This window comes from Chelonia mydas, chromosome 3 (assembly GCF_015237465.2).
Source record: "Chelonia mydas isolate rCheMyd1 chromosome 3, rCheMyd1.pri.v2, whole genome shotgun sequence".
In the NCBI taxonomy this organism is placed as follows: domain Eukaryota; kingdom Metazoa; phylum Chordata; order Testudines; family Cheloniidae; genus Chelonia; species Chelonia mydas.
The window spans coordinates 83,386,980-83,410,207 of record NC_057851.1 but is presented as its reverse complement, the minus strand read 5'-3'; the positions used below and the strand labels follow the sequence as shown (position 1 = coordinate 83,410,207).

Here is a 23,228-nt window from a genome sequence, read left to right as displayed (position 1 = left end):
TGTTTTGTTTGGTTATATTTAGTTATATCACAAGAAATTACAAAATTAGACTCAGATCTACAAAGGGATTTAGGCACCCAATGCCCAAATTTAAAGGCCTAAACCGCAGTACTAGGCAGCCTGATTAGCTCTCAAAAAAACTTCCATCCAAAAAAGTTTTGATTAAAAATTAGGGGAATATTTTTCCACTTTCTGACCAGCTGTAATACTAATGCTATTAAATCAGGCCATTTCATAAACCATGATTGATTGATAGTCCCATACAAAACCATGCTGTAGAATTAGGCTTATTCCAGTTTTCTTGTTGTACTGACTACACCCAAGATATATCATAGGGTGGCCTAGTGAATAGAACACTGCACTGGGACTCAGAATACCTGGTGTCTAGACACCATTCTGCCAGTGGCCATTTGGGCGAGTTGTCTCACATCTCTAGGTCTCAGTTTCCCCATCCATAAAAAGGGGCTAATGATACTAACCTCCTTGGTAATCCGCTTTGAGATCTATTGATGGAAAGAGCTATACAAAAGGTAAGTATTAATATTAATACCGGGGGTCTCAAACTCACGGCCCGTGGGCCATGTGCAACCCGCCAACCTCCTCAATGTGGCCTGCGAGGCTCCAGCAGTTTTAGAGCCGGGTCTCTCTCTTGGCCCTATCTGCCGCCCCCGAGCGCTCCTCCCCCCCCATTTAAAATGGCCTGGGGCCCTGGCAGCGCAGCAGAGCTGAGCGGCATCTGCCTGTTTGCTCCATGTGTCTGCCGGCCTCTCCCTGTGGCCCCAGGGTGGGGCGGGGCTGTGCCTCCACATGCTGCCCCGCCCTGAGCGCCCCTGTGGCCAATGGGAAGCTGCAGGGGTGGTGTCTGGGGGGCAGCAGCACGTGGAAGCCCCCCGGCCTGCCCCACCTTGGAGCCACAGGTAAGCACCACACCCCCTGAACCCTTCCCAGAGCCTGCACCCCACCCCCTTCCCACACACCCCCTCTCACCCCCAAACTCCCTTCTAGAACCTACAACCCCACCCCCTCCTCCTGCACCCCCACCCCATGCCTCAGCTCAGAGCCTGCACCCAGCACCCCAACTCGCTCCCGAGCCTGCACCCCAACTCGCTCCCGAGCCTGCACCCCAATCCCCTACCCTAGACCTCCTCCCCCACCAAACTCCCTCCCAGAGCCTTAGGCAGGTGGGGGGCGGAGTTTTGGGGGGTGAGTTCTGGGCACCATGAGTGACATTATTGCTGGGAGGATTTGAGGACTGGCACTGGCCCTAGGGTAAATGGAGTTTGAGACCCCTGATTAATACTGATTAATACTGTTTTACCAGTTTCAGAGTAGCAGCCGTGTTAGTCTGTATCCGCAAAAAGAAAAGGAGTACTTGTGGCACCTTCTCTAAGGTTTTACTGTTTTACTGATTTTGTGTCTTTTTAAATCTATCTGCACAATAAAAATATTTGAGATTGCCTGTATGTACCAGAGAGCCAGATTTGGTCCCTTGGAATTTTGCTAGAACTGGAACTGGTCTTACTGAAAACTCTGGTTTTGGTAAAAGAAATTTTTCAGAAATGATTTTTTTTAATAATTTCAGTAAAAAGTATCCTGCTTCAAGAAACAGAAAATGGGTCAATTTCAAACTTGCGATACAGAAACAACTTCAAAATATTTTCAAAATCATTTCCCCAGTTTTCAGCCAGCTTTATTTAAAATTGTTGTAAATGGTACTTCTGTCATCATTGGTTCTAATTCTCCTTTTTTCTTTGATTCTTCCAGAGTCCCTTCTAACGTCTAGCCTGACCACACGCAATTCCTTCACTGGCTGCATTCGTAACTTTGTGATTGATGGAAAGCCAGTGAGTTTCAGTAAAGCAGCTCTGGTCAGTGGTGCTGTGAGCATCAACACATGTCCAACAGCCTGATACCGCACAGCAGCAACACTGCAAACTTTTTTACAGCACTGAAGGGAAAAAACAAGCAAAAGAAACCATGTTCTATTCCATTACCGATGCTGGGGGGAAATGAAAATATATCACCCAGGGTCTTTATATGATAAAGCAGTTATGTTTAGGGTCACTCACTTGAAATTTCTATGTGTGAAAACAAAAAATATGAAGAATAAACAAAGAGATGTAATTTGTACAATGCTCTTATTAAACCACAAGAACGAGTTTTACAATTCTTATAGTATCTTTGAAGCAAGCCCTATTACGCTGTCAATGAAAATGCTGATGGATTACAGAATAAAAGCAAATTATTTTAAATATGTTGCTTTCCAGAGACCTTTAAATCACTTCATTCCATACCATACAAATGCCCTAGGTCACCATCTTTGGTTTAACTTGAAAAGAATTCCTAATATGCATTAAAGAATAAAGCTAGATAATAAACTTACTGTGCAAACAATTGTGTGCAAGATTCTTTTACATGGAGCTCATTTATTCTTTGCTCAGCTAAAATGGGAGTATGCTGACCATAGGATTTTTGGGAACAATAAAAAAATTAGAACCCATTTCTTTCCACTTCCAGGTGAATTTGTGGAACCCTTTTCTAGTGATTTTCTTATCTGACACCATGTGATAGTTTGAATCCTAGCAAGAGGTGAAGCAGGACTTACTATTTTTAATATAGATACAGAATAATACAGAAGAGAAGAATGAGGGGGGATTTGATAGCTGCTTTCAACTACCTGAGAGGTGGTTCCAGAGAGGATGGTTCTAGACTATTCTCAGTGGTAGAAGAGGACAGGACAAGGAGTAATGGTCTCAAGTTGCAGTGGGGGAGGTTTAGGTTCCAATGTGCGCACAGACTGGCAGCCGATGGCTCGCGGACCGGCACCGGTCTGCGGACCACCACTTTGAGTAGCACTGGTTTAGATAGTTTAGTGCCCTTTTTCCTTTGCAGAGAAGCAAAGTGTGTGTTGTAAATGGCTTGTCTAATTTTTGTTCTGAATGACTTAAATTCTGCTTAGTAAATTGTGGTCCATTCTCCATCACTAGTTGTTCTGGAATACCAAAGTGAGCAAAACTGTTCTTCGGTTTCTCGATAACACTGTGACATTTTATATCTTCCAAGTAGGTTATTTCTGTATTCCTGGAAAAATAGTCCACAGTGACCTGGTAATGATGTCTTCTGAATTCGCATATCTGAAATCTTCAGATAGTCTCTTCCAAGGTCTGTCTGATACAGGTGTTGTTATTCAAGGTGCTCTGTGCTTTGTTGGTCTGTTAGTTCTGCAATGTTCATATGCAAATATTTTATTCTTTATGTCCTGGCTGATGCCCAGCCATCACATTGATTGGTGAGCCTGTTCAAGGCCCTCATGGATGAGGTTTAGGATTTCCCTTCTCATATCATTTGGAATTATGATGCAATTGCTTTTAATCATGAGTCCATTTGACTCACTTAATTGTCCAGCACAAAATCATATGCATTCACTCCCTAGGTGCTCCAGGGCTGGAGCACCCGCGGACAAAAATTAGGTGTGTAGCACCCACCGACAGTCAGCTTCCCCCCGTACCTCCCCAGTGCTTCCTGCCTACCAGCAGCCCCGCTGATCAACTCCTCCCACTCTCTCTATATTTCTCATGTTGGGCCCCTGAACAGTCCTAGACCAGTACTAATGCAAACTCAGCTGTCTTGGCCAGCTTCTCTAGAAATTGTGAGAACTTTGAAGGAATTCTTGTAAGTGTTTTTCTGGGACACTTCAGTGCTCAGAGTAATATCTGCAAGGGATGTAAAACCCCGGTACAGCCTACTTGATTTGAAAGCAGAGAAGGCACCTTGTGTGGTCATCTGTATTTGACATCTCTGTGCCCAAGGGACGCTGTTTGAAGACACTGAGCAGTCTTCCATCCTCCTAAGAGGTCAAGGTAGTGGACAACATCCTGAAAAAGATAAGGAAAGATAAAGAAGTTAAAGGTGTGGTAGTAATTCTTCTGAAAGCAAATGACCCCCATAAAATATCAACTTTGTAAGGTGAACAAAGCCCTGAGGCAAAGCTAATCGCAGACTTACTATGAATTCCAAGATATCTCCCTACAGCAGCATGTAGTCTAAGTAGTTAAAAGTGACAGTGATAAGAAATTTGCTAAATTTCTGAAAGTGTTGTGCATGTCTGAGTTACAAACTGCATTTTTCTTTTGTTATCTAACGTATCTCTCGGATTCAAGAGCATACTCACTATACAAAAAAATGAAGCTAGGACACAGTGGCCTGTCAACTCATGTATATCTTAGCAACAGAATAATTCACTCCTGGAATCCAAAAAATTTTGTTCAGAAGACTCAGTATAGTATAGTATTACACCATCAGCAGTTTGACAGGCATTAATATAGAGGATGGGAACATAGCATTAGACTGCTAGATGGTTAAACATTGATGACCGTACACAGTCCATGGCTTGTCCAAAGTGAAGGGCTATTTTTAAAAAAATTAAAGAACAGACCAAAAATCACAATATAGTCTTTTGGGTTTTTTTTAAATCTCATGATTTTGGGAACAATCTCATTATTTGGGGGAGGGAGGGCTAAGGCGACTCATGATTTTGGGGTTGCCAATACCGCATTCAGGCCTGGGTGGGCTGGGAGTATGATCATCACATAGTGACACCTGGTGGTGTGTTACTCGCCATTAAACAAGTTTGGAATGAGTATTTGCATATTCCAATGTTCTTGCAGGACAACGGCTGAGCCCATAATTTTTAATTTTAGGGGCAACATGTACTGAAGAGCTACTTACTCTCTAAAGGCTGAAAGGTGGCTATAAACCCTACCCCTACTTTTGGCAGCAATCAGCGTACAGCACTGGTACGTGGTTTTGATTTTTTTTACGGAAAGCTTCAAATCCTGCAGAGGCTGCCATGCCGCCTCCACACCATGCCCCCTACTGCCCCACTCTGACTCCTGGCAATAGTGTCCTTTTTTCTGGATTCAGCGGCACGTGCCTCTGACGAGGCGCATCACCAGGGGTCAGAGAGCATCCCAATATCCACAACCAACCCTAGGGAGGCAGGAAGGCTGCAAGCCAAGGGCCGGCGCTGCCCTTGACCACATCAGGCTCCACCCTCCCCTTTGCCCACCTGTAGCAGCCTCCGCGCGGAGCGTTCCAGCACGGAACGTTCCATCTGCGGGAGGAGAGAGGACCAAGCCAGTGGGCGGGGAGAGGTGTCGCGCATGCGCTCGCCCGCGGCGGAGACAAGAGAGCGGATGGTACCTTCCACGCCGAGCCTGGCCTTATTGGAAGCGCTTGCGTGAGCCTCAGCCGCCCGGCGCCGGGCGCGCGAGGGGCGGGGCTTTCGGAAGCCTGGTGCGGAGTAGGCGGGGGCAGCTCCCCGCCGGTTGGAGGAGGCGGAGCCGCCATTACTGCCCGCGCGACCCTAGTAACGGCCCCTGGAGCGGCGAGCATGACCCAGTCGGTGGTGGTGCAGGGTAAGCCGGTGTGACCCCCCCCCCCTCCCCCACTCCGACCCCTCCCCCCCCCGCCCCACTGACCCGTGTTTCTCCCCATTTGCAGTGGGCCAGTGCGGGAACCAGATCGGCTGCCGCTTCTGGGACCTGGCGCTGAGGGAACACGCCGCCGTCAACAAGGTAACGGCCCCCGGGAGCGGCCCCAGCTGCCGGACGGCGCAGCGTCAGCTCCCGGGGCGGAGCGGCCACCGGGTTGCTCCTGAGCGCGCGCCGCGTCGGCCGCTGATTCTGAGCAGAGCCCGGGACCCCCGCCCTGAGCGCGGCTGCCCAGCCGCGGCCGCCCCCGTGGAAGGTGGGCGCTGAGGTCCCGTTCGTCCCCGCCCTCGGTGGCGGCTCCGCGCGGTGTCTCCCCAGCGTCTGTCTCCGCCTCCGGGGGCCGGGGCAGCCTGAGGACTGGGGGTTACTGGGCTGGACGCCGGGGGGACTCCCTGGCCTGTGCAGCGCAGCCCCTGGGAATCTGAAATCGCACCGGGGTGAGCACGAGCAGTTCCGCCCACAGCCCCGCCGCTGGAGCCGCCCCGCGCGCCGCATTCCCACTTCGCCGGGAAATTAGTGGCTTCGAAATTTCCCATGAACTCCGCCTCCCGAGAAAACCTCCTTTGGGAGGGAAACCCCAATGCATGAAACAAAGTCTGCTCCGGGGACCCAGACAGCTGCGGAGTGAAACTGACATGCTCAGCAGTCACTTGCTGGGTGGGGGCTTTGCCCCATAGTCCTCCAAAGCCTTTGTAAGTTTCACTTTCTGCAAATTTCAGTTAACCAAAAATTTTCTTTTTCTCATAGGAAAAATCCCAAGGATGGCTCCTGGGTAGGCCTGGCAGGCTCTTGACAGTTTCACAGGGCCTTCCAGGCCCAACCAGGAGCCATCCCCTTTGATTTTTTCCTCATGGGGAAACAGAAATTTTCTGGTAAATTGAGACAAATTCAGTTTTGTGAAAAGGGCATTTTTCATCTGAATGATTTTCTGACAGACTTTCAGCTCCAGCTAGGACTGAGCAGTTAGTACTGCTTTTCCTTTTCCAAGTACTATGTAATTGTTTCCCATAAGGAACCTTTCATGATGCAGCCGATTATCCTACATTGTCCTGCTATGGGTTTCTTCCACTTTCCTCTGAAGTATCTGATGCTGGCTGCTGGTGCAGACAGGATACTGGACTAGATGTACCTAGGGTCTGATCCAGTATGGCAGTTACTATGTTCCCTTCTCTGTCCTCCTTCTTCTGGTGTCCCATGTCCTTCCATCACAATCGGGTTTTTCCAGTGTTGGGCACGTAAGGTCTGGTCTGTAGCCCTGGCAAGATCTTCCATGGTTCATGGCTCCTCCAGGAGCCGACAGACATGGTTTACATGTGACTGCAGTGAAATATATCTGGGTCATTGAAATAACCCCACTGCCGCATATTGACTTTTGACCTGCCAGCTCTTGTTCTGAGGTGATTTAAACATCTCTAGGTTGACCAGTCCTTCTCTTCGCCTGAGGGAATGTGTTTGCCAGTTTTAGTCCTGCTAAAGCCTATGTGCTCCCTGTGCAAGTCTTTTTAAGTCCTGCAAACTATATTACTACAGTTCTGCTTATGCAAATACACAAAAATACACTCCTCTCCAGCCCATGGTACTCTGACAGATCTAGTCACTGCCAAAGGGTGTGCATATTTTCTCACTATTGTACTAACATTGATTTGCAGTATGGCGGCCTGTTGATTTTTTGGCATTACAAATAGTACAGTCTATGAAGGTATGTGAGCATTGCTCCGAAAAGTGATTTAGTTATCAAAACACATGTAGACCTTGAACAAAAAATTAATGTTTAGTTCTTTGGCTGTCAGATGTGATCACAAGGCAACAGCAGTGATTTTTCTAGAAAAAAGTTGAGTATATACATCAATAAAGAACACTTGGGGCCCAGTTCTCTATTGTCCCACAGGCAAATTATGTGGCTTCAGCTTAAAGGGGCAGCGACAGACCCTGGGCATCCCACCATTCAGGGGGCTTGCCCAATTGACATAGAATCAGTGGGACATCTCTACACCACTCCCCTTCCACATCCCTGTATAGTGTGTGTATTTGGAACGCTGCTGTGGTCCAACTATTCTCTACTTCTCATGGTCAACAGCAAATAGAGTGTATATCAGAGCGGCCCTGGGGTTTCTCTAACTTATCCAAGTAGGCCCCCGGCAGGGTCCAAAATACAAGGAGTATAAAGGTTCACTAAAGTCACCGTTGGTCCCTTCTCCATTTCTATGTTCAGCACAGGGACAGAGTAACAGATAAATGGGCCCAGTAATTAGCATGCCAAGGACCCCTGAATGGAAATGTGTCCAATTTGCAAGGAATATATAGACATGATTTAAAGAAAATGTCAATGTGTTAATAAAGATAGTGGTGGACAGTCCTTTTGGGCTACCTTGCTTCAAAGCAGCTAGTACTGGCCCCAGTTGTGACAAGATATGGGACTAGATGGAATACTCCTCTGATTCATTATGGCAAATACTATGTTTCTAGTATTGTATTCAGCAACACAGCTTTCGTTTTCAGCTGTTTAGTGGGCAGCTGTACTGAAGATATGGATCAGCTATAATACCATAACAAATACATGTAAAGCAGTTAGCTAAGCTCGTTCTATTGCTAATTAATGTATTTTTTCATAAAATACAAAAATCTTCAAAAACACAAAATTAAAGAAAATATAATATTGGTTGTGATTTGTTAAATCTTATGTTGAATAAAATGTTTCTTATTGAATGAATGGTTTACTTTCATAATTTCAAATTCTATGTATATTTTTAACTAAATACTGTTGTATAGTGTTAGCCAGAAATAGCAGAGAATCTCTAAAATTGCACACTTAAAACTTAACTTGTGCAACGTTTCTGTTTTTCAGAAAGGAATTTATGATGAAGCATTAAGCAGCTTCTTTAGAAATGTGGATACCAGGTAAGCTTTGCTGTATCAAGAGAGCTATATGAAATTTATCACAGTAATTGATTTCAGTAGCTCAGCAATCCCTATCTGCTATTGCCCATAATAAACTACAGTTTTATCTGTGTTTCAGGTCAAACTACTAATTGTGCTAGAAAGAGATCCTAACATCTTGTACTTTCATACATTGTGTCTATCCTCCTCATCCTTTTTGATATAGACCGTTGCTATTCTAAGTCTATGAAAGTATTCTCCTCCTCCTTCACCCTTCTCTCTTCTGCCAAAAAAAAGTAATCAGTTAATAACTGCACATTAATTTTCCTTTAAAATAAAATGTATTCTGCTTCAGCCACTCAGTCATATTCAAATGTCAGGCTTTATAATTATGATTTTTAGTGTTGATTGGGGATCTTGCAAGAGGAATTCATTTAAGAAGCACAAACTATGCAGGCCTTGAAAAATTTACCTAACCTTTTCTAGCATGAGCACGAGAACCCATAGCTAGAAAGAAAAACAAACGCACCTATCCCACCATACTGGCGCCCCTTCTACTCCTCCCTGCTTACACATGTGCATCTACACCACATACTCTGTAACTTAATTAAAGGAATAAAACAGTTGTGCTGCTTCCCATGCATGGTATTTAGCTGTAACACTGTTAAGCAGCTTTCTATCTAATATGATGGTGGATCAGTAGCTGCAAGATAGTTAAGGTTGTGTGGCAATGTTCAATTATAAGAGAGGCTTTAAACCTTTATTTTGTAAAGGCTTCATTGAAATGGCAAAAACCAAAATACAGACAATAAATTTAGAGTATTATTTGAATTTTGGATTGGCTCACTTAGATTTCTTGCAAAAAGAGCATAAAGGAACAACATGCTGCTTTGGCCACATTGCTGCTCCTCGTATGCTGATTCCTTGAATACCAGTTATACATCAATATGTTTGTCCATAGGCTGCTTTATAACGTTTTTTGCCATAACAGAAAATGGATGTCAAGGTGAACCCACCAGATTTTAGTTTGATGACAAATCTGCTGCAGCACAAATGCCATCGCCCACTCAGGGAGGGCAGGGAAGGGAGAGAGTGTGTACCTCATCAAATCATAGATGAGGGTTGGAAGAGACCTCAGGAGGTCATGTAGTCCAGCCCCCTGCTCAAAGCAGGACCAACCCCAACTAAAGCATCCCAGCAAGGGCTTTGTCAAGCTGGGCCTTAAAAACCTCTAAGGCTATAGATTCCACCACCTCCCTAGGTAACCCATTCCAGTGCTTCACCACCCTCGTAGTGAAATAGTTTTTCCTAATATCCAACCTAGACCTCCCCTACTGCAACTTGACGCCATTGCTGCTGCTTCTGTCGTCTGCCACCACTGAGAACAGCCCAGTTCCCTCAGCCTCTCCTCGTACATCATGTGCCCCAGCCCCCTAATCATTTTAGTTGCCCTCTGCTGGACTCTCTCCAATTTGCCCACATCCTTTCTGTAGTGGGGGACCCAAAACTGGACGCAGTACTCCAGATGTGGCCTCACCAGTGCCAAATAGAGGGGAATAATCACTTCCCTCGATCTGCTGGCAGTGCTTCTACTAATGCAGCCCAATATGCCATTAGTCTTCTTGGCAACAAGGGCACACTGTTGACTCATATCCTGCTTCTCGTCCACGATAATCCCCAGGTCTTTGCTGCAGAACTGCCGCTTAGCCAGTCGGTCCCCAGCCTGTAGCAGGGCATGGGATTCTTCCGTCACTTGTCACTCTGCACTTGTCCTTGTTGCACCTCATCAGATTTCTTTTGGCCCAACCCTCCAATTTGTCTATGTCACTCTGGACCCTATCCCTACCTTCCAGCGTATTTACTTCTCCCCCCCCCCCCCCCCCCCCATTCTTAATGTCATCCGCAGACTTGCTGAGGGTGCAATCCATTCCATCATCCAGATAATTAATAAAGATGATGAACAAATCCAGCCCCAGGACCAACCCCTGGGGCACTCCGCTTGATACCAGCTGCCAACTAGACATCGAGCGTTGATCACTACCTGTTGAGCCAGATGATCTAGCCAGCTTTCTATCCACTTTATAGTCCATTCATCCAATCCATACTACTTTAACTTGCTGGCAAGAATTACTTTGGGAGACTTTAGCAAAAGCTTTGAAAAAGTCAAGATATATCAGGTCCACTGCTTTCCCCATATCCTGAGCCAGTTATCTCATCATAGAAGGCAATCAGGTTGGTCAGGCATGACTTGCCCTTGGTGAATCCATGTTGACTGTTCCTGATCACCTTCCTGTCCTTCAGGTTCTTCAGAATAGATTCCTTGAGGACCTGCTCCATGATTTTTTCAGGGACTGAGGTGAGGCTGACTGGTCTGTAGTTCTCCAGATTCTCCTTCTTCCCTTTTTTAAAGATGGGCACTTTTTCCAGTTGTTTGGGACTTCCCCCGGTCACCGCGAGTTTTCAAAGATAACGGCCAATGGCTCTGCAATCACATCAGCCAGCTCCTTTAGCACCCTCGGATGCATTGCATCCAGCCCCATGGATTTGTGCTTGTCCAGCTTTTCTAAATAGTCCTTAACCTGTTCTTTCACCACTGAGGGCTGCTCACCTCCTCCCCATACTGTGCTGCCTAATGCAGCAATCTGGGATCTGACGTTGTCTGGGAAGACCAAGGCAAAAAAAGCATTGAGTACTTCAGCTTTTTCCACATCATCTGTCACTAGGTTGCCTTCCTGATTCACTAAGGGTCCCACACTTTCCCTGACAACCTTCTTGCTAACATACCTGTAGAAACCCTTCTTGTTACCCTATACATCCCGTGCTAGCTGCAACTCCAGTTGTGCTTTGGCCTTCTTGATTATATCCCTGCATGCTCGAACAATATTTTTATACTCCTCCCTACTCATCTGTCCAAGCTTCCACTTCTTGTAAGTTTCCTTTTTGTGTTTAAGCTCACCAGAGATTCCTCTGTTAAGCCAAGCTGGTCACCTGCCATATTTGCTATTTTCTGCACAGCGGGATGATTTGTTCCTGTGCCCTCAGTAAGGCTGCTTTAAAATGCAGCCAACTCTCCTGGACTCTTTTCCCCCTCATGTTATTCCCCCAGGGGATCCTGCCCATCAATTCCCTGAGGGAATCAAAGTCTGCTTTTCTGAAGTCCAGGGTTTGTGTTCTGCTGCTCTTTTCTTCCTTTTGTCAGGATCCTGAACTTGACCGTCTCATGGTCACTGCTGCCCAGGATGCCACCCATTTCTACTTCCCCTACCAGTTCTTCCCTGTTTGTGAGCAGCAGGTCAGGAGAAGCACGGCCCCTAGTTGGTTCCTCCAGCACTTGCACCAGGAAGTTGTCCCCAACACTCTCAAAAAACTTCCTGGATGGTCTGTGCACCGCTGTATTGCTCTTCCAGCTGATGTCAGAGTGATTGAAGTCCCCCATAAGAACCAGGGTCTGTGTTCTGGAAACTTCTGTGAGTTGTCCGAAGAAAGCCTCGTCTACCTCATCCTTCTGGTCTGGTGGAATATAGCAGATGCCCACCACAACACCACCATTGTTACTATTGCCTCGAAACTTAACCCAAAGACTCTCAACAGGCTTTTCTCCAGTTTCATCCTGGAGCTCTGAGCAATCATACTGCTCTTACATGCAGTGCAACTCCTTCACCTTTTCTCCCCCGCCTGTCCTTCCTGAACAGTTTATATCCATGCATGGCAGTGCTCCAGACATGTGAGTTACCCCACCAAGTCTCTGTTATTCCAATCACATCATAGTTACTTGACTGTGCCCTGTAGCCTAGGGGGAAGTTCCTGAACTGGATAAAAAGGAGAGTAGGAGCTCAAATCTAACCTCTGAGTGCTGTTTAAATTCCCAAACAATTCATTCCCTTTATAATTAACTAGGTTATGAAACGTAACCTAGAAGATAGTGAAGAGCTGCTGAATGCTCCCCTACCCTTTTTTTTTTTTTTTTTTTTAAATAAGTTAGTTGAGAGCTTATGCAAGGTCACTGCAGGCACAGGACCCAGGTTTTTCTTTTGACAGGCCCAGATATTACACACGGCACCATACTGCATTTCAGAGTGATTAAACCAGTCTAGTTGTCCTCTGTCTAACCACTGTATACTATACTCCTCTCCCAGAGCCAGGGCTAGAACCCAGCTACTTCGGCAGCTACAAGTAGGGGGATGTTCCTGATGGTAAATATTTCATGCTGACCATCTTAACATCACGTGAAGTTGTCCTTAAGATATTATCAGTGGGATGGGATCCTGTAAAGATTTTATTTTAGGGAATTTCCGTTAAGACTTTGCTAGTGGAATGTGGTGTTTGTGTGTGAGGGGGAGTGTTATTGTTTTGCATTGAGCCAAACCTCTATGGACAGCAGAGATCAATGAGAAGGAAAGAGAATTTTAATAATACTGTATCACTTCCAAAATGGTTTTGATCTTATAAAACATTTCTCCCTTTTCCAGAAATGATGGTGATGGTGCTGATATTCACAAAGGAAAAATCTTCTCTTTAAAAGCACGAGTAAGACCATCTATAAAGTTAATTTTGTATACATTGCATACTTATGACTGTAAAGAGCTCATGGTTTAAACTTCCTGTGTTTACCTTTTGTCTTAAATGCCCAATTTTAGACATGTTTCTCAAACTGAAACTGAAATTTCTTAGTTCCACAGATTAGTGTAACAGTATTAGAGTCCACTTCGCAGGCAGACTTCAGTAATAATTTAAAATGTATAATTTAGGAAAATGATTGTGTAGATCACATGTATAGTTGGTGTTTGTTTGGAGGGGGCAGTAAAGGGTTTTATCTGAGCCATTTATGTTAACTAAGTTTTTAAGAGGAAACATATCTTTGAAAAGATGTGGCAATTTTTTTTTTTTTGTTACTAAGCATTCAGCATGTTATGCGTTTAACCCTCGAAGTTTTGAACAGCATAAACAAAAGTTGAAATAACTGAAATAATGCTTCATTAAATTTTGTCTCCTGACAAGGAGATCAAGGTGAATTTTTCTAGAGTCGGCTTCTCAGTCATAGTGTATCTTTTAAAATAAGATCTTTCTGCCTGAAACTTTAAAGGAACAAGAAACCTTTTATCTTGCAAGTACTTGCATCCCTTTTGTGTAACTATTTCAAAGAGTGGCATACTGACTGAACTAAAAAGTTTCTTTCTCTAAGGCTCTCTTGATTGACATGGAGGAGGGTGTAGTGAATGAAATTCTGCAGGGGCCATTGAGAGATGTGTTTGATAGCAAGCAGCTCATCACAGATGTTTCTGGTTCAGGGAACAACTGGTGAGAATAAACTCTTCTTCGCAAAGCAATTTTAGCTACTAATAGATGGCAGTTGAAAAGGGAAATGATAGCAATGTCTTCCAAGAGGATTCTATTGCACCGGGGGGGAACTGTGCCACATTAACAGTAAATCTTAGAGTTGCTGTCACCTTGAGGAGAACTTTGAAAAGCACTTTATTTATGAATCATTCTGCTGATATCATTTCTTCTGTGTTTCTCTTCCCTCACTGTTTTTTGTTACTTGGCCTACTTGCATGAAGAAAGGACTGTTTGTCTTAGGCATTCTCCTGCTCCAGCGGCTCATTCTTCACTGGAGGTCATAATCTAGTTTGGGACATTTATGCAACTTGCTTGGAGACTGAGTGAGGAGTGAATAACAGAAGCAGATGAATTTCTGACTTCTAGCAACACAGATCCTGACTTTTTGCATGTACGCCAAGTCACAAAAAAGGGAGGAGAAACTCAGAATAAAGTAGATAACTGAACAAATTTCCAATTTTTCTCTGAAGTGTTAGCACAATACTCGGCTCACTAAAGAGTTCTAAGGCCTGGTCTACGCTGGCGGGGGAGGGGGGGTTGATCTAAGTTACCCAACTTCAGCTATGTGAGTAACGTAGCTGAAGTCGACGTACTTAGATCTACTTACTGCAGTAAGTCGACGGCTGACGCTCCCCCGTCGACTCTGCCTGCGCCTCTCGCTCTGGTGGAGTACTGGAGTCGACGGGAGAGCGCTCAGCGGTCGATTTATCTAGAGTAGACGCGATAAGTCGACCCCTGCTAGATCGATCGTTGCCCATCCGTCCAGCGGGTAATGTAGACAAGCCCTAAGCAATATCCCAAAGTAGGGAGCAATGCAGCGGTTGAGAATCCCATAATATTGAGTCTCTTAACCCATTAGTATATTGGTCATTATAGGTAGAGCGGTACTGGAAAAAACCTTGGTTTTACCTCTAGTAATAGTTGTAACTACGAGCTCCAGTATTCAGAGCTCCTATAATAAAAAGAAATGAAAACTGACAGACATACTAAATAGTGAACTGGATTTTTCCCCTTAATGTGGGTGTCTAACTTCCATTGATAGTAACAGGTTGAAGGAAAAATAGTCCCCTTCCTTCCCATTTGTGACTTTAAAAAATTATTAAATAAGCAGTACTTCTGTGTTATGCTGTATCATAATTTTGTACATGCTTCCAACATCACAATTTATTTTTCTATGAGAACAAAATACTGAGTACAGATTCTGAAGCATTCAACTGTGTGTACAGACAAGAATAAGAAGTATTAGAGTACAAAGCTTTAAGTTTAAACTTTCATAATTATTTCTCATATATGCAGGGCTGTAGGTCATAAACTGTATGGCTGTCGGTACCGGGAACACATTGTGGAAAAGCTGAGGAGGACGGCAGAACACTGCGACTGTCTGCAGTGTTTTTTTGTAATTCATTCAATGGGAGGTGGTAAGCTTTTTTTTTCATGGTTAACATGTCTGCAAATGACAGGTTTCAGAGTAACAGCCGTGTTAGTTTGTATTCGCAAAAAGAAAAGGAGTACTTGTGGCACCTTAGAGACTAGCCAATTTATTTGAGCATGAGCTTGAAGTGAGCTGTAGCTCACGAAAGCTCATGCTCAAATAAATTGGTTAGTCTCTAAGGTGCCACAAGTACTCCTTTTCTTTTTATGTCTGCAAATGCCACAAGTGAAAAAGGAACTAGATTTTGAAAATTTTTAACTTTAATATAAGACACTGGTAACATGGTAAGGAATTTTTTTTAATCAACAAATACCCTTTAAGTCAAGTTAGTAGTTATAGTAATATTACCATAGCACCTTGGGTTCCTGTTTCATGACTAGGGCTCCTTTTTGTTACACTGTATACACAGAACAAAAAGACAATCCCTGCCCCAAAGAGCGTACAATCCAAGTATAAGACCAGAGATAACAGATGGATACAGACAGATGGGGGTGCACAAGGAGACCATACTGGTCAGCGTGATAGGCAATAGGTCTAAGTACATAAGTGCCTAATGATTTTCAAGGGGTTTTTTTGTTTTTTGTTTTTTTTGTAGGCATCACAGAAAAGCAGAGTTTTAAGGAGGATAATGAGGTAGCTTAATTTTTTTGTGTTTCTATCTGTGATTTTCTGTTCTCCCTTGGGGTGTTTGGACCATGATTGTCAGACCATCCTGCTCCCACAGGGCTTTCTTCTAACTTTTTTACCTATTATCAACATAAATGAAGTGTTCTCCTAGTACCATTTTTTGTAAATTTATCCAAGGGGAACCTTGTGCAATGACAACTTTGGTGTTAGCATATTGGCACCAAACTTGAACAACTTCAGTGCTGTTACATTAAGAGAAGATAGTTTAAACGATTAGGATCTGAAAACTGAATATGAAAGTAGCCCCCTGTTTCCATGTATCTTTGTGCTGTGTCTTCAGTGTAATATGCTTATTTTGAGAGAACCTGCTTATTACTACTCTCAGCATTGCAGAAAAGCAGTTATATTCTCCTCATCCTCCAGCCTCATAATTGAAATTGCCAGCTGCTAGGATTCCAGAACATTAGCTGTCCAAGGCAGAAGATCCACAGCTTAATTTTCAGGTCTCTGATTTGAACTTAATGTTGACAGTAAAGAAAAGGGGGGGGCGGGAAATCATGTTCTGACTTGAAAACCAAGCAAAGTTAATAAGGAAGTCACTGAAGGAAAAATAAATTTGAACACCCAAAAGTACCACTTGCAGTCATCTCTCTGAGTATAATTACACTCTAACATACAAACTGTACTATACAAAACTCATTATGTAGATACCCTGCCTTTTCCCAGGATGATATATCTACACACACAAGCTGAAGATGCTCTTTTACCTGCATTATTGTTCTACTTGAATCTGTATTTTAGGCTTAAGTAGAAATACACACTGATGGGATACAATATTTAAGTGTTCTAAAAAGATTCCAAAACCACATCTTTTATAAATATCCATGCTTATGTTTTTAACAATAAAGTTAGCTAGACACTAGAATAACTTGCTAAGAGGAGTCATGGTCCCATCACAAGAAATGTTCCACAGTAGACTAGATGTAACACTTAAGGGTATTTCATAAAAGCTTAGTACAAGAGCTGGTCTGGAATTTTTCAACTAAAAGTTTTTCAGTCAGAAAACACGAATTCATCCAAACAAACTTTTTACGGAAAAGGGTCATTTTTCATAGATTCCAAGGTCAGAAGGGATTTAGATCATAAAGTCTGACTTCCTATATAGCAGAGGCCATAGAACTTCCCCAAAATAATTCCTACAGCGGACTTTAGAAAAACATCCAGTCTTGATTTTAAAATTGTCAGTGATGGAAAATCAACCAGGATCCCTGTTAAACTGACAAATTTCCCATTTCAAAATATTTTTTTTTAAATTTAGAAATTGTTTCAACATTTCTTCAACTGACCCAAATAAAAATTGTTTTCAGATTTTTGGTTCACAAAAATGTTCAAGATTTCAAATTCTTATCCCAGTTCAGGATGGAAAAACCTTTTCCTGTCCAACTCTACTAAATCCTTCTGTGATCACCGAGTGCTAAGCTCTTAGGAAAATCTGGTCTGTAATGTACAAAGAAATCCTGTGTTTCAGAGGGGATTTAAATAATTCAGGATGTTGTTTTAAGCATTATCTCTTTTTTTCATTGTAACTATTTTCTTAATTATTCTTAGGGACAGGATCTGGTCTTGGTACTTTTGTACTAAATGTGCTTGAGGATGAGTTCCCGGAAGTATATAGATTTGTTACTTCAGTTTACCCTTCTGGGGAGGATGACGTCATTACTTCTCCATATAATAGTGTTCTGGCTATGAAGGAACTTAATGAGCATGCGGACTGTGTGCTTCCAATTGAAAATGAAGTAAGAGAGTATTCATATTCTTGTCAATTTCTCTTGTGGTGTACATTACGTAGGAAGTGTTTCTTCCTTCTCTGATGAACAGGAAAATGTTATCCTGAAACTTATTTTCAAAAAGAGCCAAAGTGGCTTGGGCTCTTATGTCACTTTTGAAAATGAGACTTAAGGTTAAGGTTGCCAACTTTCCCATTTCTGAAAACTGGACACCCTGCTCCTCCCCCGAGGCCCCACCCTCTGCTCCACCCTCTTCCCCCAAGGTTCCGCCCTCCATTCACTCCTCCACCCTGCGCCCAGCCTGGGGACCGCCACACTCTGCCCACCCCACCATTTACCTGCGGGGGGCACCCTTTGCATAAGCCACTCACATCACACAGCTTGGAGCTGGGGATAGAACCCAAGATTCCTGACTTCCAGCCCCCTGCTCTAACCTACTAGCCCCCACTCCCCTCCCAAAGCCAGGAAGAGAACCCAGGAGTCCTGACTCCCAGCTCCCCACACCAGCTCCTCCAGGCTCCCCCCCCCCCCCCCAACACTAAGGCAAGGGACGGTTCCAAACACGCTCAGATGTCCCTTGCCTGTCTGGGTCCATAGAACTGGGGGTAGGGGGCTGGTCACTTCCATCTGGGGAACTTACCCTGTTGTTTGTAGCCCCCCTTCCCCCACCCTCCACCCCCAGCAGCGGTGACCCGCTCGGCTTGGCCGGCTTCAGAAAACTTGCACAGAAATATTGGTTCTGGGGTCTCCCCACTTCTCTCGAGGGGTTTAACGAGCCTCCGCTCCTGGTTCCTCTGCACCCCACGGCGAGGGGCTCTTGAGGCCCCGGCTCCCGGGGCCCCAGCTCCCAGGCTACCTTGGCTAAGGCTGGAGCTGGCTGGCTGCAATGCACTGAAGTCTGCCAACTTCTGCTGCCCAGAGAGAGCGAGCACCCGAGTTCCCAGGGAGTAGCGTCGGGGGGGCAGCCAGGGTCCTACCTGGGCAGTGATCATGCCATTCAGGGAGTGGGGATGGGCAGCCTGGCCCGTCAGGGGAAGTGGCCCCATGCGGTGCAGCGTGCCGAGCCCAGGCCCCTCTGCAACCTGCAGGGGGGCGAGCAGATCCAAGCACTGCTCTCCAAATGGCCCCTCTCCCAACATCCGTGCCCCGTAGGTAGTGGGCTGCCCCCTTTCTTCCTATGGTCTCTCGCTCGTGCTTGAAGCTTGCCCTCCCCTCACCCACTCTGTTCGCAGCGCCAGTGCGAACCTGTGGGCACTCCCCAGCCCCGGGCCGGCTCCCTCCTCAGTCAAACCTGCCTCCCCGGGCTGTGAGAGGCCTCCTGTAGCCGTAGCTGATGTTCTCCATCAGCAGCTGAACAGCTGCTGATCTTCCCTCCCTCTCGGCAGGGAGGTTGATCATATTTACTCTGGTAACTGGACTTTTAGTGTCCGGTCAGCAGTGCTGACCGAACACTGCCAGGTTCCCTTTTCGACTAGACTTTGCGGTCAGAAACCGGACATGTGGCAACCCTACTTAGGGTCCTAAGTTATTTTGGGTTTTTTTGAAAATTTTATCCTTATTTTGGGAATCATTTAAAAATTGCCCAGTACTTTCCCCTTCCTTACAGAAATGGTCTGTAGCAGGGAATTTTATTCCTATGTCTGCTTTAAGGTAAACAGTAAATGATTGCAAAAACCCTTGTTTTTAAGATCCTTATTCTCAATATAAGGCTATTGGTTTATAAACAAAATTGTCCCCCATGCAAAAGTGAATTTTTTTTGTTTGAAAAAACTCTTGTACTCTCTTTTGAATTATATGAACATGAGAACAAATATCCTATTTAGAAAATACAGGTTTTTCTGTATTTGAATAAAAGTTAAACTTGTTCGAGTTAAGCTTCATATTTCCTTGACACATTTTAAGAAAAGCAGTTAAAAAATCCATTTAGTCAATTGCGAATGACCAAACTGTGAAGTGAAGCAGACTTCAAAGGCACAAACTGTTAACTTTAGCTACTGTGCTTAAATTTTTGTTCTTAGGTTCTAAGTTTAACTGAAATGAACAGGGACACTGAATGTGAAAGTTCTATGTACAGGAGTATCTGGAAGCTTTTTTTTATTATAATTATTTCATTTTGTCTTCTCTCCAAGTCTTTATTTTCTATAGTTAGTAAAATTCATCAGATGACCAATTCTAGAAAGCTAGGATCAACTGTGAAACAAAACAGCTTGTTAACCTCAAGTGCAGGCAGTATCAAAACTGAGCAGGAGAAGCCATTTGATGCTATGAACAATATTGTGGCCAACTTGCTGCTGAACCTGACAAGGTAATCTTACTGAGTATTCCACTATGCAAGTAATGCTGCGAGAGATAGTATGCACAATGGATGTTCTGCACTTCTGAAAATATTGATCCATTCTCAGTTTGGTATTAGTCAGCTGTTGAACAGTGCTTATTAACTCTTAATTACAAGTCTTGTAACAGCAGTCTAAAGAACCCAGTTCAGGGGGTAATTTGGCAAAGTGGCTTACATTTTACCATGAGGAAACTACTGTAGAACGCCTAAAAGGGATATTGAATTAAATCCTGTACCATTGAAGTCAATGGCAAAACTCTCATTGACTTCAGTGACACCCCTCTTGACATTCAGTAGGAGAAATCCTGTACTGTGGTACAGATGAAGAAAGAGGTCATCTGAATTCTTAGGACTGATACTTTTCTAACGTGCTAGCCTGGCTTTGCAAACCTATCATGAGAACTTGCCCTTCTCAAAAGAAACTTTTTTTTTTTTTTTTAAATCCATGGTTTGGCCTAAAGATCTGGTGTGTGTTGTGTGTGTTTGTTTTGTGGTGGTGTGGAGGGTTTTTTTTTTTTTTAATGATTTACTCACCCATTGGAGGAAGTGATTACTCACCACAGGCAAGTAGAAATTTTTTAAGACGTTCAGGTCTTCAACCCTTACATTGTGTGTCAAGTAGGTGTTAAATAAATGAAAAAGTGAGAAGTTATTAATGAGTGATTTTTTCAAAAGACAAATTGAAGTACATTCAAATATAAGAAAATATTTATGCAGCAGAAATGCCATTTCACCTTTATTAAAAATAGGAACCTAATGATACAAGGCAGGGTCTAAACGAATATTACTCAAGTAGTGATACACCACCTCTTGAATATACCTGCTGCCCCCAAAACACTAGTTCTTTAATATACAAAACTAATCACTATAAGAACTCCCATTGAAGTTAATTGGGACTAATGCTTTAAGAGTACTGCTCTACTTTTTGTAACTGATTGGTTCAAAAGATGTGTGAATTTATGCAAAATCATTATTAAAATAGGTTTGGTTACTAAAACTGATGTCTAATGATTACTTCTCACTTTTTTTTTAACCATGAAAACTTTTTGTCCAGTGTTTCCAGGTTTCTTGACTCTTTCGTCCTTTGAGCATTCCATGTCTCTGGCCCTCCGTCTCCCGCCACCTGCTGCTACCCTGTGAACATTTTGTTTAGGATTGTGACATCAGGGTTGTGGCATCCATTTTTTTCTGCTTTTTTTTTTTCTCCTCTTTTTTCTCCTTTTGTGGCTGCTCTGTTATCAGTGCAGTACACTCAGTGGGATGGAGGCATAACTCCTCCTCTCCTCTCTCCATTCTTGTCGTCGTCTGTTTATTTGCATAATGCAGTTCTTTTGGTTGAAATGAATTGGTGGAAAGATTCTTGCACATGTATAGATCTAGATGGCCTGTAGCTTTATACAGTCATATACTGACTCTGTGTTAAACCGAGAGGTTAAAAGACTTTTTGTACATGTTCCTGCTAGCCAATTCTCTTTATTCCAGTTAATGACCATAGCTAACTGTTAACCCCCCATTGTGTTTAGTAGTATAGCAGCCCTTACTGCCTAATCCCTATTCCCAATTATGGGAAATGATCTGCAGTCGTAACCCTGAAATGTCTAGTTACTAAGGGAGTTATCACACCTCAGGCTTATCTTCAGCCAAACACCAGCTCGCCGTAGAGCAGTACCTTAACCAGTAAACAGTGGTGCTTAGTGTTAGTGTTCAGTGCTTTTTTTTAAGAGACACGAAAAACCAGTAACTCTCGTGATAGTGATTGAATCACCAATTCTGGAGTTGGTAAAATGACATTATACTTCATGAGAGAGACAAGTGGGTGAGGTAATATCTTTTATTAGACCAGCTTCTGTTGGTGAAAGAGACAAGCTTTCAAACTCCATGGAGGTCGTCTTCAGGTCTTGGAAAGGTAATTAGAGCGTCACAGCTAAGTACAAGATGGAACAGATTGCCTCGGTGGTGCTCGAAACCTGATCTCTTTCACCAATAGAAGTTGGTCCAATAAAATAAATCACCTTGTGTCTCTCATGTCATGGGACCATCATGGCTTCAACAACACTGCAAGCATTATATTTCATCTCCATGATGTTCTCTGTTATAGGGAACAACTGGAAAAAATTATGGATATAACAGTAACATATCAAGCTTCTACATAACTTTTTGTAAGTAAATGATTTTGGTTTTATAATAGTACTATTAAACTTTTAGCTCTGCCAGGTTTGAAGGTTCCCTTAATATGGATCTTAATGAAATCAGCATGAATTTGGTTCCCTTTCCTCGACTTCATTACCTGGTTTCCAGCTTGACTCCTCTGTATACATTGGCTGATGTTAATGTACCTTCTAGAAGGTAGGTGAAACAGACTGTTATGGTGGGAGGCTACGCCATAGCTGAGGTCTGGTTTAAACCCTATTTTTAACTCTTCTAACATCCACAAAAAGAAAACTGCATATTCTATATCTAACCCCAGGATAAAAATTTCTTTGGAAGCCTGTGGGAAAAAATAAAAGAAATTTAAAAGTACTGTGGTATTTCCAAAATTGTCCTGATATTCACCTTAAAAATGTTCTTAATAGTGTTTTATTTAAGCTCAATCTCCACTATGGCTTGGCTTACAAACTCAAAATATGTTTTGTTAGCCTTTCAGAGAAGTGCCTTTTTAGTGGGCTCTTTGAAAATCAGTGAGGGGACTGCAAAGATGTATTATATTAAGAGCTTGGTGATGGGGTGTTTCTACCTCCCACCAAGGAATTGAATCTCACCATTAGAGCAGTGATAGAGAGTGGTGCAGTGCTGGTGAGGGTCCCTGTACAGGTAAATTGGAGGGTGGAAGGTTAAGGGGAAATGCAGTGATGATATTCCAGGATGGGGTATGGAGCAGGATGCAGGGAACTGGGAGATGTACCTATGTTGGTAGGGAATGGAGGACACATGCAGGGTAGCATTATGTTCTCAACTCTTTTAATAGAGAGATTCTGGGTGAGGTAAGTGGTAGAGGACACAGAGTGGGGACAAATTGTATACCTTGGGCACATGGAAGGGCAGCTTAAAGGAGTATACCGGGGACTGAAAGAAGGTGTGAAGGTGGAGTCTTTTATCTACATTAAAAACTTAACTTTCCAGGCATAAAGCTTTAAACTTTCTTTCCACCATCTACTTCTCGATATTATGCCCAGGTATAATTGTACCTCTCTTCCCAAGACTCCACCCCTTTATGAACTTTCCAGATCCTACGGTAGAGGAGCTTTACCACTTTGGGCCCCAAAAGATCTGTTCAACCATGGCTCTCCTTCCACAGATCACATAAGCCAATCCAATTTGAACTTGAAAAAAAAAAAAGGGAA

The 23,228-nt window shown here is 43.6% G+C and overlaps 2 protein-coding genes and 1 long non-coding RNA gene across 6 annotated transcripts in view; 2 read left to right on the top strand and 1 right to left on the bottom strand.

Moving 5' to 3' along the window:
• LAMA4 (laminin subunit alpha 4) overlaps positions 1 to 2,394 on the top strand; it is a 153,929-nt gene extending 151,535 nt beyond the window's left edge. For both annotated transcript variants that reach the window (XM_037894659.2, XM_043542824.1), the window contains one exon: positions 1,765 to 2,394. In XM_037894659.2, the coding sequence (XP_037750587.1) occupies positions 1,765 to 1,910 (146 nt within the window). In that variant the 3' untranslated portion in view covers positions 1,911 to 2,394. The remainder of the gene's footprint in view (positions 1 to 1,764) is intronic.
• On the bottom strand, positions 196 to 5,864 carry LOC122465033. Its single transcript, XR_006289554.1, has 2 exons — positions 5,481 to 5,864; positions 196 to 3,875 (listed from the first exon to the last, which is right to left on the bottom strand). It is a non-coding gene; the product is annotated as an uncharacterized LOC122465033 (long non-coding RNA).
• The window catches only part of TUBE1 (tubulin epsilon 1), a 27,233-nt gene continuing 9,012 nt past the window's right edge, over positions 5,008 to 23,228 (top strand). Inside the window, exons 1-9 of one of the 3 annotated variants that reach the window (XM_037894655.2) lie at positions 5,008 to 5,417; positions 5,503 to 5,576; positions 8,338 to 8,390; positions 12,839 to 12,896; positions 13,552 to 13,667; positions 15,003 to 15,124; positions 17,374 to 17,561; positions 19,682 to 19,857; positions 22,093 to 22,233. In XM_037894655.2, coding sequence (XP_037750583.1) covers positions 5,393 to 5,417; positions 5,503 to 5,576; positions 8,338 to 8,390; positions 12,839 to 12,896; positions 13,552 to 13,667; positions 15,003 to 15,124; positions 17,374 to 17,561; positions 19,682 to 19,857; positions 22,093 to 22,233 — 953 coding nt within the window. In that variant the 5' untranslated portion in view covers positions 5,008 to 5,392. Of the gene's footprint in view, positions 5,418 to 5,502; positions 5,577 to 8,337; positions 8,391 to 12,838; positions 12,897 to 13,537; positions 13,668 to 15,002; positions 15,125 to 17,373; positions 17,562 to 19,681; positions 19,858 to 22,092; positions 22,234 to 23,228 lie in introns of those variants that run through there. The other 2 variants (XM_037894656.2, XM_037894657.2) reach the window with 2 other exon arrangements.